Source organism: Puma concolor, chromosome F2 (assembly GCF_028749965.1).
Source record: "Puma concolor isolate L17-30 chromosome F2, mPumCon1.1.hap2, whole genome shotgun sequence".
NCBI classification, from domain to species: Eukaryota; Metazoa; Chordata; class Mammalia; order Carnivora; family Felidae; genus Puma; species Puma concolor.
In genome coordinates this window covers 77,729,841-77,754,256 of record NC_141684.1, presented here as the reverse complement: position 1 = coordinate 77,754,256, position 24,416 = coordinate 77,729,841, and the positions used below count along the sequence as shown (strand labels likewise).

General features: G+C 41.9%; 1 protein-coding gene across 2 annotated transcripts in view; it reads left to right on the top strand.

Moving 5' to 3' along the window:
- Positions 1-13,372: 13,372 nt before the first annotated feature.
- Positions 13,373-24,416, top strand: part of RGS20 (regulator of G protein signaling 20) — an 86,074-nt gene continuing 75,030 nt past the window's right edge. The window contains exon 1 of one of the 2 annotated variants that reach the window (XM_086695001.1): positions 13,373-13,741. In XM_086695001.1, the coding sequence (XP_086551127.1) occupies positions 13,577-13,741 (165 nt within the window). In that variant the 5' untranslated portion in view covers positions 13,373-13,576. The remainder of the gene's footprint in view (positions 13,742-24,416) is intronic. The other variant, XM_025922857.2, reaches the window with a different exon arrangement.

Here is a 24,416-nt window from a genome sequence, read left to right as displayed (position 1 = left end):
GGCAAGGGCAGACGTCCCCGCACCCAGGAGACGTTGAGGGCGGCCCAGGTGGAAAGAAGCCGGAGCGGCAGCGGAATGACAGAAGGGCCGGTCACGTGAGCGGAGGCACGTGACAGCCCGGAAGGCGGAAGCCGGAAGCCCGGAGGATCCAAAACAGCTCAGGGAGCCGCACTGCGCTTAGGGGGGGGGGGGGGCCTCGCTCAAGGTGGGCTGGCGGAGTCCACGCGACCGGCGACACAGGCCCCGGAGGGACGCAGAGCTTGTGCCCCGGCTAGCCCCTCCAGAGGGAGGGGAGCAGGTGGGCACATGGGGACCACCGCCCGGAAACCCCGAGCCCCGTTTGGGGGCGGTCGAGGCCCCCAGCCCCAGGCAGAGAATCAGGCCGAAACTTAATCTTAACCGCCGTTCTTTTGAAATATTTCATTTAATGCTTTTAAATAGATGGACTTCCACGTGGATTTAACAGCTCCATGAAGCAGGCATTCTTATTCGGATTTTAAATATGAAACTGATGCTGAGACGTGGGTCACAAAAGTTACGTTGCCTTCGGGTTGCAGATTGAGCAAATAATATTTCACGTAGTATTTGCAATTATACTAAAAACTTTGTGTTCACTGAAAATGCAAATTTGACAATCCTGACTTGAGCAAGATTGCCCCAGTCCAGGCCTCAACTACCCTGTTTGTCTTAAGATAATGAGTACTACTACTCAGTACTGCAAAGAGTCAGTTATGGGGCGCCTGGGTGGCGCAGTCGGTTACGCGTCCGACTTCAGCCAGGTCACGATCTCACGGTCCGTGAGTTCGAGCCCCGCGTCGGGCTCTGGGCTGATGGCTCAGAGCCTGGAGCCTGTTTCCAATTCTGTGTCTCCCTCTCTCTCTGCCCCTCCCCCGTTCATGCTCTGTCTCTCTCTGTCCCAAAAATAAATAAACGTTGAAAAAAAAATTAAAAAAAAAAAAAAATCAGAGTCTCCAGGAAAGAGGCCTGGAAATCAGCACCTATGACAAGTGGTTCCTGGTGATTCTTATAAAAAAAAAAAAAAAAAAAAAAAAAAAAAGAGTCAGTTATATGTAATTAGCACTCAGAGGGATGTATAACCAAGACATTTTACTAAAAATGTTAAATTTCGGCCAAGTTTTAAAGCACTGTGAATAAACACATAGTAACAGGATATAATGTATTATTTTTCTATTGCTGCTTTAACAAATTATCACAAATTTGCGGGCTTACACCAACACAAATTTAGTCTTTTACAGTTCTCCAGGTCAGAAGCCTGACGTGGGTCTCAATCCATTTCCCGGTGTTCTCCAGTTTCTAGAATCTGCCTGCATTTCTTGGCCCATGTCCTCCTCCCTCCACCTTCAAAGTCAGCAACGTCACAGCGCCTTCTGAGACTCAGTCAACACAGCTGATAGGGGTTCTCTGGTTTTCCGGGTTCATGGGATTAGATTGGGCCCACCTGGCTAATGCAAGCAACTCTCCCCATCTCGAGGTCCTTAACTTTAATGACATATGTCACCATGTTTCCCTTTTGCCATGTAAGCTAACATATTGACAGGTTCCAGAGATTAGAAAGTAGAATCTTTAGGGGGCCATTATTCTATCACAAACATAGAGGAAAGGATAAACACTAGTATAAATGTTCAGAGGGGCCCTACGTCGTATCTATGTTGTATTTCTAAAGTAAAATATTTTTTTTAAGTTTTATTTTATTTTGAGAGAGAGAGCAGGGGAGGGGCAGAGAAAGCGAGAGAGAATCGCAAGCAGGCTCCATGCTGTCAGCACAGAGCCAGACACAGGGCTCAAACCCACGCACCATGAAATCATGGCCTGAGCCGAGATCAAGAGTCAGACAACCGACCGAGCCACCCAGGCGCCCCTAAAGTTTTTTTTAAAAACTCTACGTAATACTGCAAAGTGTTAAACTTTTTCAATCTGAATAATGTACATGGATATTCCTTGTGTTTGTTCTTCTTACTTGAAATTTTCTTTTAATAAATTTGATGCTATAGATTGAGTCCGTTTATATGCGAGCTTCTAGCCGAAATTAATCAAAGACTTGCTTACTAAGAAAATTGTGGAATTGGAATCAAAGAAAGATTGCAGATACTAACCACAATAATAGCTTGGTAAAAAATTTCGTTGGTAACAAAGCTGTAAGTCCCAAAACTATTTCTTTATAATATATTTTTTTTTACTTTTTAAAACTTTTTATTTAAATTTTAGTTAACATGCAGTGCAATATTGGTCTCAGGAGTACAAGTCGGTGATTCATCACTTACATACAACATTAATTATAATATTTTAAATTTGATACATGTTTCAGAGCTTCTGAGAGTGGAGAAAGGAACCCCCTCAGGGCTCTTTGAAACTCTGTGGGACTTTTGGGCTTACTGCAATGATTAGGGATGGAGTTCTGGCATTTGATGCCCAGGGACTACGGATGATGAATGTTGGGGAGGGATACCAGCACGGTACCACACACAAGGCAATTTCTAGCCAAAAATGTCAGTGGTGCTCCTATGGAGAAAGCAGAAGAATGCCTATCTGTATCTGATTGATCTGTCGTTCCAAATGTGAAGGCACATTCTAGGCTGTGGCGGGAATACATGGCCTTACCATTACAGAAGGACATCATTGTGGAGCATTTGAACACAAAGAGGCCCTGCCAGAAAGAATAGCGTAAGTATCTACTCCAGTGTTACGGGTGCACACCCCATAAGCAAGCCATCAAACTTCTGGGAACGTCTGCTGCATGAGCGTGCAAAGATAAATGTGCAAGGATTTTTCGTGCAATATTTTTTTAAATAGCAAAAAAAAAAAAAAAAAGAAAACTCTGTCAGCTAACGTTGCCAATGAAATACAACAGACCAAGTGGCTTAAACGACAGGGCTTTATTTCTCTTGGACTTCCAGCCTCCAGAACACATGCTGGCCATTCAGTTAGTGGTGAGGTGTCTCCTTCTGGCTTGGAGGTACCCACCTTCTGTGTCCACACACAGTGCAGGGAGAGAGAGAATGTGCAACACTTACAATTTACAAGGTATTGGTTATTTTTTATTAAACGCCAGAACTGGTGGATTTTACTTATTTGGGTGCCAGGGTATTTTTTTATTTCTATCATTATTCTTGAGTTTTGTTCCAGAACATACTTACATTACACACAGTTTAATCCTTTTGGGCCTTGCTTTTAAGCACACCTGAAACTAATATAACCCTGTATGTTCCCTATAGTGGAATTTAAGATTAGATAGATAGAAAAAATTTTTTAATGTCTATTTATTTTTGAGAGACAGAGCATGAGTGAGGGAGGGGCAGAGAGAGAGGGAGACACAGAATCGGAAGCAGGCTCCAGGCTTTGAGCTGTCAGCACAGAGCCCGACGTGGGGCTCAAACCCACAAGCCGTGAGATCGTGACCTGAGCTGAAGTCAGATGTTTAACCAACTGAGCCACCCAGGCACCCCTTAACTTCTCTTGCATATCTCAAGGAGCTAATATCCGGACTATAATCTCCCTAAAATTTCATAAGGATGACTTCTCACTACCATCAATTGAATGTATTTATTCACTGGCCAGGTTTCAAAGTAAACCAAGTGGAGAAATCAAGAAATGTTTCACTTTATTCATGCAGAATTATTTTTTTCTGAGGCACTCAGATAAACAGGGCTTTCACCGACCCACATCAACACACATCTCATTATCCTATTAGGTCTGATAGTGAAAAGGGGTCCAGGGCTTCATTTTCAAGATAGTTTTTAAATATCATACTTTAAGATATCATAAAAATGAATGCTTAATGTCATGCTACAGAAAGGAATTGAATGTCATTGGTAGATCTAGAAATTATTCAAACTGCAGCATATACTGTACGTGTATTTTTGGTCGGACTAGAGAAAATCATAAACCAGAACAGGTGACAATTCCATGGGTAATTTTCATACGTCAACGAATTAACCAAAAATTAAACTCAATCAAAATCAAGGAATTCAATGTAGGTTATTTTCATTATAATAAAATATCTTTGATTAACACATACAAACAAAGGATACATTAAGCTGACGTTTTTACAAATAGTTGAAAACACTAATTTTATTAATTTATTTAACTTATTTATTATTGTATTATTTTGTTATGTAATAACAATATTACATACATAAAATATATATTTTGTTATGTAATGATTTATGTATCAATGTATTAATTAATTAACATTAATTTCATTAATTATTAATTGTAAAGCTTAGGGGAGAGAGTAAGAAATTTTATTCTATCATCACTTTCTTGTATGTTGAGTCTGAAAATATCTAAGTTTCATATCAATGTGTCAAGAGTACAGATAGAGGAAGAAAATCAAAAGATTAAAAGATTGAATTTGTATTTACTCCTGGGGGAACTACATTGAAAACGCAGACGTAAGAAGTTAAGCCACTGCCATAAAATTGATTTATGTTACTATTGCTCTGGGCCAAATTGTGTCTTTCCCCCCAAAATTCGGATGACGAAGTGCCAATCCCCAGTACCTCAGAATGTGACTGTATTTGGAGGTAGGGTCTTGAAAGAGGTGATTAAGTTAAAATGAGGTCCTTAGGGTGGGCTCTAATCCAATATAACTGGTGTCCTTATAAAAAGAAGAGATTAGGACATAAACATTGATGAAGAGTATGTACTGCCTCCCTATTTCCCGTGTAACAAAATCTAGACTTCCTGGTCTAGCATTCAATGCTCCCTGCAATATGGACCCAACATCATTACTTCCCTTGGGAAGTCCAACTGTTATCACAAGCCTAAGAGACCTGATAGGTTTCGTGTCCTCTCCTTTGCTCCACCTCTCTCCTTATGCCAGGAGTGCCTTCTTGGCTCTCCTCCGCTAGCCACCCCAACATCAATCAAGCCCCAGTCCAGAACCTACCTATAACACTATATCATTCAGTCACTGTTTAATCCAAACTTAAACATTTCTCTATATTCTTCTATTACACTGCTATCAAAGTTTGCCTGCAATATAATGTTCTTTTTAGTAACTATTATTCTCAGGAAACTTTTGGAAGTTGGCCAAAAGGTCACAAACTGACTTTTTAATAGCTTTTTCTCCAAATATACCTTTTTTAAAACAAAAGATTAGTCGTGGTTAGGTGTCCAACTCTTGACTTCAGCTCAGGTCTTGATCTCATGGGGTTCGTGGGATTGAGCCCCCCATTGGCTCCGTGCTGTCAATGTGGGGTGTGCTTGGGATTCTCTCTCTCTTTCTCTGCTCCTCCCCCACTTGTGTGCACAGGTTCTCTCTGTCTCTCTCTCTCTCTCTCTCTCTCAAAATGAATAAGGAAGAAAAAAAAAAAGATTAGCCGGCCTAAATTTCCACTGATTTCTGTCTACAGTGTCAATGCTTCCCTCCCCAGTAATTTTCTCCTTTTTAGTCATTTCCTCTATTTTTAGACCTTGTACTTTCAATGGAAACTGGGGACATAATATTGTCTTCAAGGTAGCAAAATGGTCCTTGAGGTTGAGAAAACACATGGACATTCCAATGTTCTGAGACCCATAATGACTCAACCCTGCCTACCAAAATTTTCTTAGTATTTAACTTCTTTTGTTAGGGAGAAACTAAATTCACTTTAAATTGTGGCTTCATTTTTGTTCTCTCTTGGACGGGGCAAAAATGAAGGAAAAAGTTGAGAAACACGGCTTCGGACTGAGAAAAGGCCTTCCGACGGTATTCGTTTCCTCGGGCCACTGTACCAAACTGTCACAAATTTGGAGGCTAAAAAACCCCAGAAGTTCCAGAAGTGTACTCTTTCTCCGTTCTGGAGGCCAGAAGTCTCAAATCAAGGTGTCAGCAGGACTATGCTCCCTCCCGAGGCTCTGGGGGACAATCCAGTCCCTGCCTCTTCCAGCTTCTGGTGGCTGCAGTGTTCCAATCTCGACCTCCCGGGTCACACTGCTGCTTCCACCTCTGTGCCTTGTGGGGACCCTGTCATCGGATTTAGGGCCCACCTGAAGATGATCTCCTCATCTCAAGAGCCTTCGCCTAATTACTTATCTGCAAAAGACCCTTTTCTGAACAAGGAAACATCCACAGATTCCCCGGATTTGAGGTGGGCCTGTCTTCCAGGGAGCACCATTGAGTCGCTACCCTTAGAAATACAGATCCTAATTAGAAGGAGGCAAAGGGTAGGAAACAGCATGGCCAAGCGTTGCCTGGACTGCTGCCTGACTCCCCGATTTGTTTCGAGGGCGCGTGTCAGCCAGTTGGTCCTCCACAGTTTGTAACCTTAATACGCCATTGTTGAAGGAGGCCATTAGGCCCAGATGGCTATCATGCGTCGGCAGCCTACGTGAGCAAACCGAAACCTAAGCCAGAGTCAATTCCCATAAATGCACTTGTATCCTTCCAGGCAACAAAATTTCAGAGCAAGGAATCAAAACAGCCAACTAGGTTTTCTTAAATGCGGCCACGGCTTAAGCCGTGGCCAAGCAAATAATTCCCTTGCTTCGCCTCTGCCTCCGCTCTATGAAAGCCTTTCCCCCAACCCCTGTTCCCGGGCACCCCTAACCACGTTTGGTTTGGCACTCCCTGATTCGAATCCACATCTACTCAGATAAACTCCTCAAAATGTTAGTATGCCTCCGTTTGTCTTTTTTAGAGTTCCGGTGTCAGAAACAGGACCCAAAGGAGACCTTAGGTGGCCCTCGGGGAGCAATCAGGCACGGATACCTGCAGAGTCTACCGTGACCACTTCTTTGCTTGAGGGTGCAGAAAGTTCCTCCCAGATCTGAGCTCTGCCGCTTTTGCACTGTGAGCTCTCCAGCTTTATTTGAGCATTCCTCTTTCCAGACTCAGTCCACAGGTAAAACAAAATGGGTCCCTCCAAGCCCAAAGAGTCTGGGGCTCCTCCATCTAGAACTCTGGCTGAGAACGTGTAGAAAAATTACGATCCCAGAACATACGTTTGTCTGAACGAGTGGGTGAACCTTACCAAAGATAATCTTGAATTACAGTGGCCACAGTAGGGAACTTTTATTTTTTTTTTAATTTTTTTTTTCAACGTTTATTTATTTTTGGGACAGAGAGAGACAGAGCATGAACGGGGGAGGGGCAGAGAGAGAGGGAGACACAGAATCGGAAACAGGCTCCAGGCTCTGAGCCATCAGCCCAGAGCCTGACGCGGGGCTCGAACTCCCGGACCGCGAGATCGTGACCTGGCTGAAGTCGGACGCTTAACCAACTGCGCCACCCAGGCGCCCCTAGGGAACTTTTAACCTAGATAACCTTATCCATTTGCAAGGTGCCCTAGAGAAAAAGGACGCTTCCCCCAAAATAATGGGATACATCTTTTGATTGATATGCAGAAGCTTCTAAGAGACTAAATGAATTAAAAATTGCCTCTTCAAAAAGTTATTTACAAAAAGCAACTGGAAGTATCATAAATCCTCTCCACAAACACTAGTAAGAAGTTTTAGTCACCAGAGCAAGTAATCTTGATTTACTCCAACTGCCAGAAACACAATTTGGATCCAACAGTTCCTTTGGAAACTAGCGAGTTTTGTGTTATTAGACTTGTCTCATAGCTAAAATTTAAAAAGTATCTGCTATATGTTTATTTATGTCTCTCTATGTGTGTGTGTGTGCATGTGTGTGTGTTATATGTGTGGTTTTTCTACTCCAGATGGTATTGGCAAAATTAATTTGTAAAGACACTCTATTTAATTGGCTTAAAGAAAAATAAATTAAGTATTTACATAAAAACTAAGTATCGTCTCAGAAATATAGACACTAACCCAAATGTTTCTCAAGTTCACATGATCTGGGATCATCTTTGGTATATAAAAGCTAGTCTAAGTTTGGTTGGTTTAATGAAAACATTCATGTCTTCAGAGTTATCAACATTAAATATAAGGCAAATATAGAACTTTAGTTCTACCTAGGTTTACTAGTTGGGTATAGAGATTACTTAAAAATAAAACATAAAAGAAATCTTTTAAAAAAATGAACAAATGGGGCACCTGGGTGGCTCAGTTGGTTGAGCTTCCAACTTCAGCTCAGGTCATGATCTCATGGTCCATGGGTTTGAGCCCCACATCCGGCTCTGTGCTGACAGCTCGGAGCCTGGAGCCTGCTACAGATTCTGTGTCTCCCTCTCTCTCTGACCCTCCCCCATTCATGCTCTGTGTCTCTCTTGGTCTCAAAAATAAATAAACATTAAAAAAATTTTTTTTTTAAATGAACAAATGCATTGGATAGCTGTAAGTAAAAGTTGATACATGGACTTTTCAACAATAATCATGTTTATGTTAGGTCTGCTTAAAAGTAGTATCTCGCAGGGGGGCCTGGATAGCTCAGTCGATTGAGCGTCCGACTTCAGCTCAGGTCATGATCTCATGGTTCATGAGTTCGAGCCCCGAGTCGGACTCTGTGCAGCTCAGCGCCTGGAGCCTGCTCCAGATTCTGTGTCTCCCTCTTTCTCTGCCCCTCCCCAGCTTGCACTCTGTCTTTCCCTCTCTCAAAAATAAATAAACATTTAAAAAATTTTTTTAAAAAGAATAAACACTAAAAAAAAAATTTTTTTTTAAGTAGTATCTCTCAAAAGCCTTAAACACATGCTTGTAGCCATCAGATGGTCTCACTGAGCTGGGAGGACAGAAACGAGATGAACAAGGAAATGAATAGCAAAAATTTCCATAAAACTGTCATGATAACCTAGGAGTTTCACAGCGAAAACCTCAACCCTGACAGTGACCGGGGAGGGGGTCCTTAATAGAAAACTTTTTTATCAATCCATCACGTACGAGAAGATGGCCAAAAGGGGGAATTGTGAAAGTAATTAATTAACCAAGGAGGCCATTAGACTAAGCTGCCTCTAATGCCTTGGTAGCCCGTGTAACCCAGGGTGAATTCCTATAAACGCACTCATACCATAGACAATGACGCTAAACAATCACAAATAGCCAACAAGGTTTCCCAAATTAGTCACCTGCCTAAGCTGTAGCCAATCACATGATTTCCTTGCTCTGCTGCCACATCTGTTCTATAAAAGCCTTTTTCCCCAGCTCTTGTCAAGCACTTTCAAAATTTTTAAAAATTTTTAAAAATTTTTTAATTTTTTTAAACGTATTTACTCATTCTTAGAGCACCTGGGTGACTCAGTTGGTTGAATGTCTGACTCTTGATTTCAGCTCAGGACATAATCTCAGTCGTGAGATCGAGCCCCGTGCTGGGCTCTACACCGACAGCACAGTGCCTGCTTGGGATTCTCTCACTCTCCCTCTCTTCTGCTCATGTGTGCCTATGCCCTCTCTGTCTCTCTCTCTCTCTCTGAGATATATAGGTGAGAGAGAAAGAGAGAGAGAGAGAGAGAGAGAGAGAATGTATTCACTCATTCTAAAGGAACAACCCACAATCTTTCCCAGTTATTGCATCTGGCTGAAAGTCAAGGGTCATTTAGTGATTTGCACACCTTTCCATCTGGACCACGTGTGGGTCCTTAAGGCTATCGATCCACGGTTAAGTGAGTCCTCTACCACTCTTCTAACGCTTTTAACACACAGTAATGGAGGAAAAACAAGGTCACCGTTTGGATCCATGACAGACAGCAAAGACTACAATCCTCCTACCAGTAGAGCAAATGCCGGGATCCACAACCCGAGCTATGACCACTCGGGCAGTCTTGGAAGGTTCCCTGTCTGGGTCTTCCAGGACTGTCTGGAATTGGAGATGGACCCCAGCAAGGATTTCCTTCCCCGGACCCGCCTATCATCAGTCTCATTTGCATGAGGGAAGAGTGTTGGCTGGGCTCCTCCAGGCTTAGGGTTTATCTGTTCATCTCCATTAACATTTACTCAATCGGCTGTCAATCCACCAGCTTTCTGCCTCTCTCAGGAGCTAACGACCAAGTTGGAGTCGAATAGATCAATGGTCCACTAATCTCCCTCCTCTCGCCACTCCCTCAGCTGTTTATGCTTCCTAGACACAGGTCTCTCGGTTACATTGACCCTTTAGGAGATGCCCTTTTTCTTGAAGTAATGGAAAATTTGCCAACAAGTACTTTACTCAACTTGGACAGATTGTAAAATTCTTTCTTCATGCAAATTCCTCTCGCTACAATCTCTAGCAAACTGGGTTTACACAGAATGCCAAGGGAGGCCAGTCGGTGCTACTGTGCCCCTACACACACACCCCTTCCTTGAATATGAAACAATAATGTTTACGACGATCTCTCAAGAACGGAGCGTGAGGCGTTTTATTCGCAGACCTAGATGATATTATTAACAAATATGATTCAAGATGAAATAATTTTCATACAAATGGCTATTAACTAGGAAGAAGTTTCCAAAAACGAGGATTTTTACAAGCGTGGGGAAAATGCTAAGGAGGACGTCATGAACGTTAGAAAGAAATGCTTCCTCCAAGGTTTGACACCAAAAAATCGAGTGTGCAAAAATGAAAGAGCAAGAGAAAAATGCCGGTGGACCAAAAGGGCAGCATTAAATAAAAAGAGAAATGTGAACGATTCGGTTTGCAGAGTGGCTCGGGACTATGTGTTCTGGCCCTAGGATGAGAAGACGGGGAGGCTGGTCCCAACTGCAGGACTACACGGATGGAGTCCCTGAACATACCACCGAAAATCTCAGGTAGGTTTCCCCAGGCACAAAATGCACAAAGACAACATGGGCAGGAGGACAAAATAAACTTCCAGCTCCAAAAACGGCACAGGTCAATTTGAGATAACTGATACCACCTATCCTATTTTCATTCTGAGTCCAGAATCAGGTCCTGGGACCCCCCCCCCCCCCCCGCCGGCCAGTGATATGGTTCAACCATATCTTCATTCAACTGACCCCAGGGAACAGACCCATCCAGATACTTACGTACCGCACTTGCGCTGAAACATCTGGTCGCTTGAAGCAGTTGCCTCTCTTTTCATAAAAAGTTCAACGGCATCATTGAGATCGAATTCACACGCCATTAATTCACCCGTTTAACATATACAAACGTAATGGTTTTTAGGGTATTCACGGGGTTCTGAAACGATCACTGAAATCAGTTTTATGACATTCTTGTCACGCTAAAAAGAAACCTCTGATTCATTGGTAGTCACTCCCCATTTCTCCCCCAAACCCTCCTGCCCCAGGCAGCCACTAATCTACGTTCTAGATGTGCCTACTCCGGACATTGTCTCATAAATGGAATCACACGCGATGTGGTCTTTTGTGACTGGCTTTTCTATGCATGTTTTTGACATTTATCCATGTTACAACCTGTGTCAGAACTTTATTCCTTTCTGTTGCTGAGTCATATTCCATTGTACAGATTTACTTCACTTGGTTCATCAGTTGATGGGCATGTGGGTTGATTCCAGTTATTGGACATTTCTATGCAGGCCTTTATGTGAACACACGTTTCACTTCTCTGGCTTCAGTGGACACGTAGGAGGAAATTGCTGGGTCTTAGGGTAATTGTGTCGAACGTTTTGAGGAAGTGCCAAACTGTTTACCAAAGTGGTTGCAACATTTTATGTTTCCGCTGGCAATGCATGAGAGTCCCATTTTCTCCACATACTCGCTAACATCATTTGTCCTTGTCTGTCTTTTTGATGAAAGCCAACCTATTACATGTAAAATCGTTGTGATTTCGACTTGCTTTTCCCTAGTGGCTAATGATGTTGAGCATCTTTTCATGGGCTTATTGGCCATTTGTGTACCTTCTCTGGAGAGACGTCTATTTAGACCCATCACCCATTTTTAGTTAACTTCTGGGGTTTTTTAACTTTTTTTAATTTTTATTTTGGAGAGAGAGAGAGTGTGTGAGCAGGAGAGGAGCCGAGAGAGAGGAAGACAGAGAATCCGAAGCAGGCTCTGCACGACAGCAGCGAGCCTTGTGCTGGGCTCAGACTCACAAACCACAAGATCATGACCTGAGCCGAATCTGGACACTCAACCAACTGAGCCACCCAGGTGCCCCTTTGATTTTTAGCTGGAAGACCTCTTTATATTTTCTGGATAAAATTCTTTTATTATGTATATGTGGTTTTCTATATTGTCTCCTAGTGGGTTATCTTTTTACTTTCTTGACGATGTTCTTAGAAAATCAAAGTTTTCCATTTTGATGAAGTCCAGTTTACCGGCCTTTTTCTTTCGTGCCTTGAGTTTTGATATTGTACTTACACAAGCTTTGCCTAATCCAAGGCCACGAAGATTTACCCCTACATTTTCCTCTAAGAAAATGAGTTTTATAGCTTCAGCTCTTACATGTAGGTCTAGGATTCATTTTGAGCTAATGTTTTATGTGGTGTGAGGTAGAACATCAACTTAAGCTTCTGCCTGGAGCTGTCCAGGGGTTCCACACCATTTGTTGGAAAGACAATTCTTTCCTCCATTGAATTATTTTGGCACTTTGTCAAAGCCCAACTGACCGTAGACGTACGGATTTACCTGTAGACTCAATTCTGTTCTGTTGATCTGTTGTGGCTTTATAGTAAGTTTTAAGATTGAGAGATGTGTGGGGTGCCTGGGTGGCTCAGTCGGTGGAGTGTCCGACTTCGGCTCAGGTCATGATCTTGTGGTCTGTGAGTTCGAGCCCCGCGTAGGGCTCCGTGCTGACAGCTCAGAGCCTGGAGCCTGCTTCGGATTCTGTGTCTTCCTCTCTCTCTGGCCCTCCCCCGTTCATGCTGTCTCTCTCTGTCTCAAAAATAAATAAACGTTTAAAAAAAATTGAGAAATGTGAATCCTCCAACCCTGCTCTTCTTTTTATGAGATTGTTTTGGATATTCTAAGTCCCTTACAACTGCATGTGAAGTTTAGAATCAATTCATGAATTTCTGCAAAAAGAAAAAAAAAAGGAAGCCAAGATGTTTATAGGGATTGTGTTTGTTTCATATACCAATTCTGGGGCCCTGGGGTCATTTTACACACTTTACTTTATACACTTTACAAATGTGCAGTATGATGTTAGAAGCCAACTCTTGGCTTAATCATTAGATGACTAGTTACCTCATAAGAAAAATCACTTTCATCCTACATGACACCAATCAAGAAGTGTAATAATCCTTGGGCTTCAGTTTGGGTATGAGTTGAGCATACATTTCTAGCCACAAAACTGACTCCTGCTAAAATGACCTTTTAAGAAACCTTCATAGATTAAGGCAGACCACCTATCTCTCGACTGCATAGCCCAAGATTATCAGGCCCTAGTCTGTGTCTCACACAACTAATGCAGAATATGGCGAAGCAATGTATTTTATCATTATATCCTAAGTGATAGATCGCTTAAATCATTTCTTTCAATTTTAGGATTAAATTTGAATTAGTAGTATATTTCTGCCAGTAGGGGGCAGTCATAACATACCTAGACATTCAAAATAGGAGGCTCTACCTGGAATAGAACACTAAAGAACCGTGGATAAACTGCTGATCCACCTAACAGATAAGCCTTTTGTTTCAAATAGTGTAACTTTCCACAGAGGTTCCCTGGCTGACTGACGGATGGCCCAGCATTGGCCAAACGAAGAGAAATAGAGTGGACCCTGGGCTAGTGTTGTTAAAATCAGGCTGCAGGACTCATTTGGAGCTTTACTGTAAAAACATGCCCAGTCCTTCCCAAGACAACCAACAGTGCCTCCAGAAACATTTCTCCAGGCCATCTATGTGGAAGCAATTTCTGCCCCTGCCTAGGGCTGAGGGATATAATGCAAATATTCACCAGACCATGGAAAATGAAGGAAGCCCCGAGGCTGTGCGTGACGTCAAGGTAAGATGATCTCCACCGTCCATGATGCTTTCTTGACAAGGAAAAGGTTTATCTGGAAAGATTATAAAACCATAAGCAAGCTTTGGCTCAGTGAGCTATTACTCTATCTTATTGACAATTTATCAAAATGTTTTCAAGCCGACCCCAAGAGAAAAACTAGAACCTTGATAATTAGTTAACTTCTCTGTCCAGTTTTCTCCAACCTATGCAGCTTCCCTTTACTAAGACAAATGCTTACCTATTTATTATTTGTTTGTTTCAGGAGGTAATGTTTTCAAAGGCAGGAAACTCAGCCATAGTTTCTTATGCCTATTGATGTTTTGTGGCTATTGTGGCTTAGATGTTTTTCTCCGAAATAAAAATTATATCGCGTGTAGTAATGAAAGAAAAATTATCGACCACTTTCTACAGAAATTGCTTGAGAAAAAACTGATAAAACATTGCAGGAACGTAAGAACATTAAGAAGCTAAGGGATGTTTTTCCTAAATTCACAGTTTCTTAAGGTGAATTTTCGAAGCGTGGATGTCTATCAATAGATAACATCATTTCCCCAAACAGTGACAATTTCCCTGCTCAGTGTGGTGTGTATCCTTGCAGTTTAAGCCTGTAAATCCTCTTAACTATTAATAGAATCATCTCGTAAAAGATTATTCAGAGTGGAGGGGAATGAGTATGTGTTACTGTCCTCCCATGATCAGAGCTCAGAATTCAATGCTGCAATCGTACTACCGCAAACCTATCCAAATACTTTAACACCAAAACATTTATCTATCCTTTTACTATGGCTCATATCCTGATCATAATCATGATTTCTCGTCAGTCATGTTATTTTAACCAACTGGCACAAGACAACTGCTTTTGTTTGCTTGTTTGTTTTTATAAATTATTTTTGAGAGAGAGAGAAAACACAAGCGGGGGAGCGGCAAAGAGAGAGAGGGAGACACAGAATCCGAAGCAGGTTCCAGGCTCTGAGCTGTCAGCACAGAGCCCGACGCGGGGCTCGAACGCACGATCCACGAGATCATGACCTGAGCCGAAGTCGGACACTCAACCGACTGAGCCACCCGGTTGCCCCAAGTGTGGTGTTTTTCACTAAGTCATTAAAAAGGTTTTTCTGTAGAAATGTACTGACCTTCATTTTTGAGCTTTCAGACAGATGTTGTGAAACTTCAAGCCCCTGTTATCACCTGAGCACTGGGTCTTTAGGAAACTAAAATGAAATGGATATACCGGCCAGAAGCCCTTCATTGATGGGCATCTAAGCCTAAATGCAAAAGAGATTTCTGAAAGGTAGACCTTGGAGGCTACTCTGGGGAACAGCAATGTACGTTTTGTGTGTGCACGTGATATACACATAGGTGCGCACACACATGTAATTGCAAAGTTCTCATTGTATGGAGGGGTATGCTTTAAGCAGAATCCTAGACAAATGAGTTGGAAAAGCATTTGTGAGTCAGCAGCCTCTTCCCACAGCATCCTGGAATCAAATGTACCACCAACACCAGGCAAACCTACCTGCCATCCTGACCTCATAACAGGTTCCAGCCTGTACAGCCCAGGTGTGAGCAGTCAGGAGTGATCCTGCCGGGATGCCACTGCTCTCTCCAATCAGTTCTGCCTCTTCAAAACATCTTTTTTGTCGCATCTGAATAGAGACAGTCACATAGGTGAACACGTCCCTCGTCCAGCATATACAAGGAGGGTAGAACTCATCTCCTTTTAATTCTACAAATATGACCGTATCCACATGATCTGCAAAACCTGAGCCAGGTTTTGAGAAAGATGTGCTCCTTCCTCTCAACAGACTTCCAGTATAGTGGGAAAGACAAACGTATCAGCATATGATCATATTATCGGCGTGACTTATGTCAACGGTAGAGGACATCCACGTAATTACAATCTTTCAATCATTAAGGAAGTAAGAAGTTAGGATGGTGTATGAGCAACTGAAAATGGCCTAATGAAAGAGTGAAAGAGATGGAATGTGAAATAATGTCTAGAAATGTAGGAAAGTAGGCAGGGAGTGATCGGGCTAGAACGTGTCTAGATGTCTAGAGGCCATTGATAAAAACATTAAAAAAAAATCTTAAACCTAAGCCTCACACCTTAAACAGCAATTAGTTCAAAGTGCATCACGGACTTGAAAAGTACAACCATAAGGAAAACTATAAAACTTCTTGGAAAAACAATTTTTTGTAAAGCTTTGTGACCTAAGGCTAAGCAGAGTTCTTAGACATCAGAAGTATAGTCCAGAGGGGTACCTGGGTGGCTCAGTCGGTTAAGTGTTCACCTTCGGCTCAGGTCATGATCTCGTGGTTCGTGAGTTTGAGCCCCGCGTTGGGCTCTGTGCTGACAGCTCGGAGCCTGGAGCCTGCTTCCGATTCTGTGTCTCCCCCTCTCCCTCCTCTCTCCGCCCCTCCCCCGCTTATGCTCTGTTTCTCTCTGTCTCTCAAAAATAAATGTTTAAAAAAATTTTTTTAAGTATAGTCCACAAAGGAAAAATTAATAAGTCGAACCTCAAAATATCAAAAATAGACTTTTGCTCTGCCAAAACGCCTATTAAGAGGATAAAAAGACAAGCTACAGACTTTGAGAAAATATATGCAAACCGTATACCTGACAAAGGCCTTGTGTTTAGACTATGTAAAGAACTCTCAGAACTCTGGGATAAAATAACAAACAATCCAACTAGAATATTAGCATGTTATTAAAGAGCATATACAGATGGCAAATAAACCCACGAAAAGATAGTTAACATCATAGCCCCAAGGAAAACACAAACTAAAAACACGATCAAATATCATTTGATCAAATATCATACCTATCAGGATGACTAAAATGAAAAACTGAAAAAAAAACAAGTGCTGGCAAGGATGTAGACAAACTAGATGACCCATATACTCCTGGTAAGAATGCACAGTGGTACAGCCAGTCTGGAAAACAATTTGGCAGTTTCTTTCAAACCCAAACATGCAACCGTCATATGGCCCACCTATTTCGCTATTGGCCCTTTATCCCAGAGAAATGAAAACTCATGTTTACACAAAATCTCGTATGCTAACGCTCACAGCAGCTTCATTCAGAACAGCCAAAAACTAGAAACATCCCCAAAGTCCTTCAAAAGTTGAATGAAGGACTGTGGTACATCCACGCTATGGAATGCTAAGGAAACCCTTGCAACAACAACAACAAAAAGAATCAACTGTTGATACACAAAAGGAATGAACTATTGATATATGTCCCTTAGATCATCTCAAAGGAATGATGCAGAGTGAAAAAAAATAATGATCCCAGAAAGCCGAGTAAAGTATGATTCCATTTATATAACATTCTTGAAATGAAATTATAGAGTTCGAGAATGGATTCATGGTTGCCAAAGACTGGGGGAACTTTGGGGTGGGACAGTTCTTTCTCCTGATTTCAGTGGTGGGGACAGAAACGTACAGATGTGATAAGATTCTTTGGGAGTAGTGCACACACACACACGCGCTCATGCACACACACACAAGTGAGTGCTTATAAAACTGGCGAAATCTGAGTAAGTTCTATGAATGGTACCAATGTGGGTTTCCTGGCTTTGATGTTATACAACAGTCGTGCAGTTTCCATTGGGGAAGCTAAGTGAAAAGTGCCTGGGACCACTTTGCACGTTCTCTTTTGGAACTTACTATGAATCTATAATGATTTCAAAATAGAAAGTTAAAAGAAAACAAACCCCCAAAGGCCGGTAGACTGATGATACCCACAGAGCACTGCCTGCGTGTTTCGTCGTGGTTTTTCTGGTTGTTCTTTTCATTTCGAACCGATTTCACTGGATCAGTAGCACTGATGTCATTAGACCTGTTTTAGAGATGAGAACCCAAGTTCAGAAACACTGGTTGGTTACGTTGTATGAAGTCAGCTGAGTGGTGATTTGAACCTAGGTTTTTTTGGTACTGATTTCTTTACTAATTCAGTGGCTTCTGACAGTGATTTACAAAGCAGACCATAATTTCATGGGCCTGAAGCCAGATTTCTTAATAGGGTTTTCTTTGTGCATTCAGCCTAAAGTACTCCAACATGCACCACTAATTTACTACAGAATAAATTCATACCCCCGCATATATAATCACGCACCTGTCTTCATCATCATATTTTTCTCCATCAGGATTTTTGCTCCCTTTCTTTCATTCAGGACAAGGAGTGCTAGTGGAATGTAGGGTGTCCCCTGGGCTAATCGCTTCCTAAGTGACAGACATGAGAAAGAGAGAAAGTAAAAAGCCACACTGGCAAGAAGTCAAATCCATCTATCGATACAGATTTATTGTGTGTATATGTGTAGGCATCCCTCTTCGGTAATGAAAATGGTCGGAGCTTAGACAAGAAAGTTCCTTCCACAAAATTATTTTTTTTTTAACCTGGAGATCAAGAGTCGCATGCTTTACAGACTGAGCCAGCCTGGCACCCCTCCACGAAATTATTTTTCATATCATTCCAACATCAATGCGCCTCTAAGAGCACAGGCTTCTAAGTGCCCTCCTGTTCCAGACGTGTGATCCCCTGAGCAGCTGATCAAAGCACTTGTTTCGAGACGTTATACACTGAAAGGAGAAAAATAAATGTCAAGGCCCCAAAGGGTAGCTACAAAGACAATGGTGCTTTGTGTGATGAAAAGGATACAGAAAAGAAGAGAAAAAAAAAATCTTAGTAAAAAGGAATTATGCTTCTAGTATCCAATACCTCAACATGAATGTACTCAGAAGACAAAATTATTTTGTCCTGCCTCCATTTGTGAAAGAGTAAGTTCGGTGGGGATAAAATTAGTTCTTTTTCTTTTTTTTTTTTTTTTTTTGACAGCCCTCTGAAACGACTCCTGTAGTAATTAGTTTAACACTTAAGATGTTCACAAACCTCTTGAGAAAAAGGTTCATTTGGAAGCATGTTGTTGTGATTATATCTTCTATAGTTCGCATGCAAATGTTAATTGGCAATCCTCCAGAACCTATTATAGGGGGTCTCTAGATGAGTATAGCAAAGTATTATTATTATTGTTATTATTATTATTATTATTATTATTGAAGTACAATGTTATATTAGTTTCAGGTGTACCGCATACTGATTTGACAATTTTATACATTATGCTATGCTCACCACGAGCATGACTGTCTTTAACTCAAAGGTGGGATGGCTCACCAGACTCCAGGTTCAGGGCTTTCCATGAGCCATCTGTGTATTGCCTTCCTTTGATGAGGACCTTAAGGGAGCCCATGGGTGTAGTCTTCGGAAAGGTGAAAAAGTTCCTCAATTACTAGCTCACAGAACCCAGGGCAATCGTGTCACATTAAGAGCCAAACAAAAATAAAGTCAAATAACATTTCAGCTTATCATAAAGTGTATGGTTATCATCCCAGAGTTTTGCTTATGTGGCTCATTTGGACTCTCTCTTACCTTGATGAAGATCTAAGAGACCACCAGCTCATGCCTTCCAAAGTAAGAAGTGAAACAGTGATCGATTTCAAAGTGAATGGCAAAAAGTAACTGCTAAAATCCCTCATATAATTTTCATAAAATTTAAGAAATGTTTTCACGAATAACAAATAAATGTTTCTCCTTGGCTGACAAAAACACCAGACACAAAATATTAGATTTTTCAAAAAAATTTTTTTAACATTTATTCATTTTTGAGAGACAGAGACAGAGCGTGAGCGGGGGAGGGACAGAGAGAGAGGGAGACACAGAATGTGAAGCAGGCTCCAGGCTCCGAGCTGTCGGCACAGAGCCCGACGCGGGGCTCAAACCCACAAACCGCGAGATCATGACCTGAGCCGAAGTCGGACGCTTAACCGACTGAGCCGCCCAGGCATCCCACGAAATATTAGATCTTTAGTGCAAACAGCCCAACTCAGACAACTCAGTCTGTATCAGTCGGGTAGGCCAGTTCATGCTGCAGTAACAGCTACACCCCTCAAATCTCAGTGACTTAACAATAAAAGCATATTTTTCAGTCATGCCACAGTTTGGGGTAGGTCAGACTCTACCCAGTGACCCCGGACTCACACTGCTTCCATCTCGGTGGCTCTGTCACGTCGTAGATCCAAAGTCACTCTCCAGGCATACTTAGGAAAGGGAGAGTGGGAAAGGAAGCTTAACTCCCTCTGAGGGAGGTGAATGTCATTACTTCCATTCACGTTCACCCTGATCAGAGCTGGGCACGTGGCCAATGTGATCGCAAAGGAGGTTTACATTAGATCACAGAGATGACCCAGGTACGAGAGGCCTCACCATTCCCACCACACCTCCCACTTGGCCCCACTTGTAAGAGAAAACTCGGATGACTACAAAAGGAGTACGGCATTCCTTATACTTCAGAAAAGCATGTATATTTTTTAAAAATATGTACATATGCATGCATACATGAAAGAATGTATAATATGTATCTGTGCTTTTCAATTGATTTCAAAAAGCCAATCCTCTGAAGTTAAAAACCAGCCATTAAGGGGCGCCTGGGTGGCGCAGTCGGTTAAGCGTCCGACTTCAGCCGGGTCACGATCTCGCGAGGTCTCGCGTGATCTCGCGTGAGTTCGAGCCCCGCGTCGGGCTCTGGGCTGATGGCTCGGAGCCTGGAGCCTGTTTCCGATTCTGTGTCTCCCTCTCTCTCTGCCCCTCCCCCGTTCATGCTCTGTCTCTCTCTGTCCCAAAAATAAATAAACATTGAAAAAAAAAATTAAAAAAAAAAAAAAAAACCAGCCATTAATTACTTGTCATGAATTATCATAAAGGAGGCTTCTGAGAAAATGCGACTCTTCCCTCCAATGGGAATATCTACAAACCAAGTGCTTGCTTACTAACACCCAACGTTTTATTTTCCACACTGGAACTAAAGATTTTTCTAAAATTTTTTCTAATATTTATTTATTTTTGAGAGAGAGAGAGGCAGAGCGTGAGCAGGGGAGGGGCAGAGACAGAGAAGAGACACAGAGTCCGACGCGGGGCTCAAAACCACCGACTGTGAGATAGATCATGACCTGAGCTGAAGTCGGATGCCTAACTGACTGAGCCACCCAGGTGCCCCAAAACCAAAGATTCTTCTATTCTGAAAATAACAATGTACCAGAAAAATCCACATGAGTTCTATTCCTCAAAGTTTCAGATTAAAATTTTAAATACAAGTTTTGGTCATGTTTGCCATTTACTTAGACATTTAAATAATTATCTTTGAGGGTTTTACATTAAAAATTAGGTTTTTGGGGTGCCTGGGTGGCTCAGTTGGTTGAGCGTCCGACTTCAGCTCAGGTCATGATCTCACAGTTCGTGGGTTCAAGCCCCGCCTCGGGCTCTGTGCTGATGGCTCAGAGCCTGCTTCACATTCTGTGTCTCCCTCTCTCTCTCTCAAAAATAAATAAATGTAAAAAAATTTTTTTTAAAAATTAGGTTTTTGCCATTGGATTCTATTTTCAGAGGCCAACATCTCCACTGGTGCTGCAAAGTGATTTGTTTTGGCAAAGATCAATAGTACTTTAAGGTATTTCTTTGCTCTTCGGAAGTTTTTCTGAATGAGAATGGGTTAAAGGATATCTGGCATTAGGTAGTTTTCTCATGTAGCCCAAGTGTGCTTTTGTTCTTGAGAATGGAAGCCTAGAGTTCCTGAAAACACAAATGAATGGGGCGGTGATTCTAAAACTGATGCCTCTGGGTGGCTTCCTGGGCGTTATGATTCACACAACACTCAGCGCCAGGGACGACGTGCAGTAGTAAGTCCCTGTTCCTTGGAGGTGTCCCGGAATTCCCCAATGCGTCTTTTCTTTCTAAGTTTTTGTTTAAATTCCAGTTAGTTAACATACAGTGTAATATTAGCGTCAGGTGCACAATATAGCGATTCGCCACTTCCGGACCACACCCGGTGCTTATCCCAAGTGCCCTCCTTAATCCCCATCACCTGTTTCCCCCAGCAACCCCCACCACCTCCCCTCTGGGAACCAGTGTGTTCTCTATACTTAAGAGTCTGTTTCTTGGTTTGCCTCTCTCTCTCTTTCTCTTTGCTTATTTGTTTTTCTTAAATTCCAGATATGAATGAAATCATACGGTATCTTTATTTCTCTCACTTATTTCACTTGGCAGGAAACGTCTTAACTTCCAGGGTACTGTGGCACCACCACAGAGTCCTAATCGAGCACTAACAGTGCTCCTCTTCTTGGAAATCTTATAGATCTTATAAATCTCTGAAGCACTAAATAAATAACTGAAGACAAACTGATTTACAGCAGGAGAGCTTTGAAGAAAAAAACTTTATGTCCCAAGCCAGTGTCATTCCTGCCCTTGCTCGCTCGCTCGAGAGAGAGAGACATTTTAAGAGAGGCAAGTGTATGGGTTCTGACACAGCCACACTTCCTGCACAAATCACGTGGAAATATGTTTCAGAGCCATGATAAATGAGGGCAAAATAAGAATTCAAATATGAGGCAGTCCCGGTTGGGAAGGATTGATGGTAATTATTGAAACGGTCCCTCAGATGGAGGTGTTCGATGTAAAAAGTGACTGCAAAAGGTGGTTATTGTTTAAAAGTTTGGTTATATTATAAAAAGGAGACACAAATGGGGGAAGGGGCTCACAATTCCATTTGGATTCACAGATACAAGAGGAAGGGAGATCGGAAACATGGGTCCTACTCCTCACGTCCAGTAAAAGGAAGTCAGAAGAGACTGGTTATGCTTTAAAAAAAAAAAAAATCCTTTAAGAGGCAAGCAGAAATGGTTTCAGAAGAAAGACATGTGACCTTCAACTTCCTTCAAAATGACAGGGGAAGTGGGGAGTCAGGGGGAACGATGAAACAGAATTGGCAATAATGCTAATACTGAGTGATACATACGAGAGTTCACGAGTATATTCGCTCCGGGTTTTATTTGAAAATACACATAATAAAAAGATTTCATCTCAAAGCCTGGAGGTTAGAATTTACCCTTTGAAATTAAGCAACAAATAGACTCATAAATACACAAATACAACTTTCCATATATCTATTTATACCACAGTGGGAGCTGTTAGCACACGGTTCAGACATCCACTGGATAGCACAACTGACCTTTCAGAAAAATCTTTAAAAATGGCAAAAGATCCTGTCTGGAAGTCTAAAAAAACATACTGCCCTGGTTGGCCTCACACTGTTTGGGCTTCCCCCTTCCCACCCACCCCCCCCCCCCCCAAATCTCATAAATGCTCAGATTTTAAATTAATGGTTAGGAAAAAAAGATATCTAAGGCTCATTTTCCCTATTCAAAAGATCTCATAAAATCATGTTGTTGGCTTTCCTGTCAAAACCAAGCCAGCCTTGGGGCGCCTGGCTGGCTCAGAAGAGCACGTGACTCTTGACCTAAGGGTTGTGAGTTCAACCCCCACATTGGGTGTAGTAAACAAATAAAAGAAAATCAAGCCAGCCTTCACAAAACCATAAAATCACTGCAAATATCTTAGGAAATTTACATTAAAGTTTTGCCTTCTTGCAAGGTAGAGATGTAGGTGAACTTTACTGGGAACGTTTGATTGTAAACTTGTTGTTATACGTTCTGTCTGAACCATGTATCTCTATTCTGTGGGTAAAAGCAATTCAGATCAGGTTTGTGTCATCTGGCCATTTATTTTGGAAACTTTGGTAGAATGGTTTCACAGTTACTGCATTTAAAAAGACGGAGAAAAGGAATTTTTAAATGAAGCAAATATGCTGACAGACAATATTCTGTCTGAATAAGACAGCTTAAGCCACGCGGTGACTGTTGGAATAGATTTCAAATATTCAATAACGAAACCCAAATTGCAGAGTACATAAGTAATTGAATCTGACATCAATGATGTAACCAAATATGTTTTTCCATATGAATATATATTTTGCTTATAGAATTTTGAATTCTCAGCACTAAAAATTGTAAGGCTTCATTTTCAACGGATAGACCATTCCAAGGGCTTTTATTTGAAATAAGACCTAAACGTGAACTAAAATATCATAAGCATAGTCTCAACGCATTTTGGTAACGAACTTTTCAGACTGTGTGTGACCAGAAGATAAAAAGAGACAGCGGGAAGGCAGGAGCCCGGCCGCTCAGGAACCTGAGCCTAGGAGTCTGTGGAAGGTGCTAGAAAGACAGTTCAGCACCACACATCTCCTCTGTTTATCCCCTATTTAGCAAAGATCTGTGAGTGGTCTCCCCCAGCGACTGGAGCCTAGTCCCAGACAAACCCTTTCCCCCACCAGACATGGTGGACGGTGAGGTTTGATGTGACCTTCCATGCTCCCTTGAGTCAGGCCAGATTGATCCAGTTCAGGTCCAGTGTGTCTAATAGCCCAGACACACTGCTACGTGAATAATTTTACCTACAAATTATCATTAAAGGCTGCTCGAGGTTATGTAAGAATGGTTAAGCAGAAAGGACCAAATGGAATGAATAAAACATTACTAGAAAGAAATGATCAAAGCATTTGATATTACCAATTTCACACCACATTTCTCCATTCTGTGATGAATCTGCTCTCTCTGCTTCTGCAAGTTGGACTGAGCCCCATTTATTTAAGACTTTCATCTGTGACCATTTGCCCAGAATGTCACATGTTCTGAAGGGTATATTGTTTTAAGTTTTCAGTCAAGGAGAGAGCTTTGTTACCATCAGCAGCATCCAAGGAGGACATGCACTTAATTGTGTAGACAC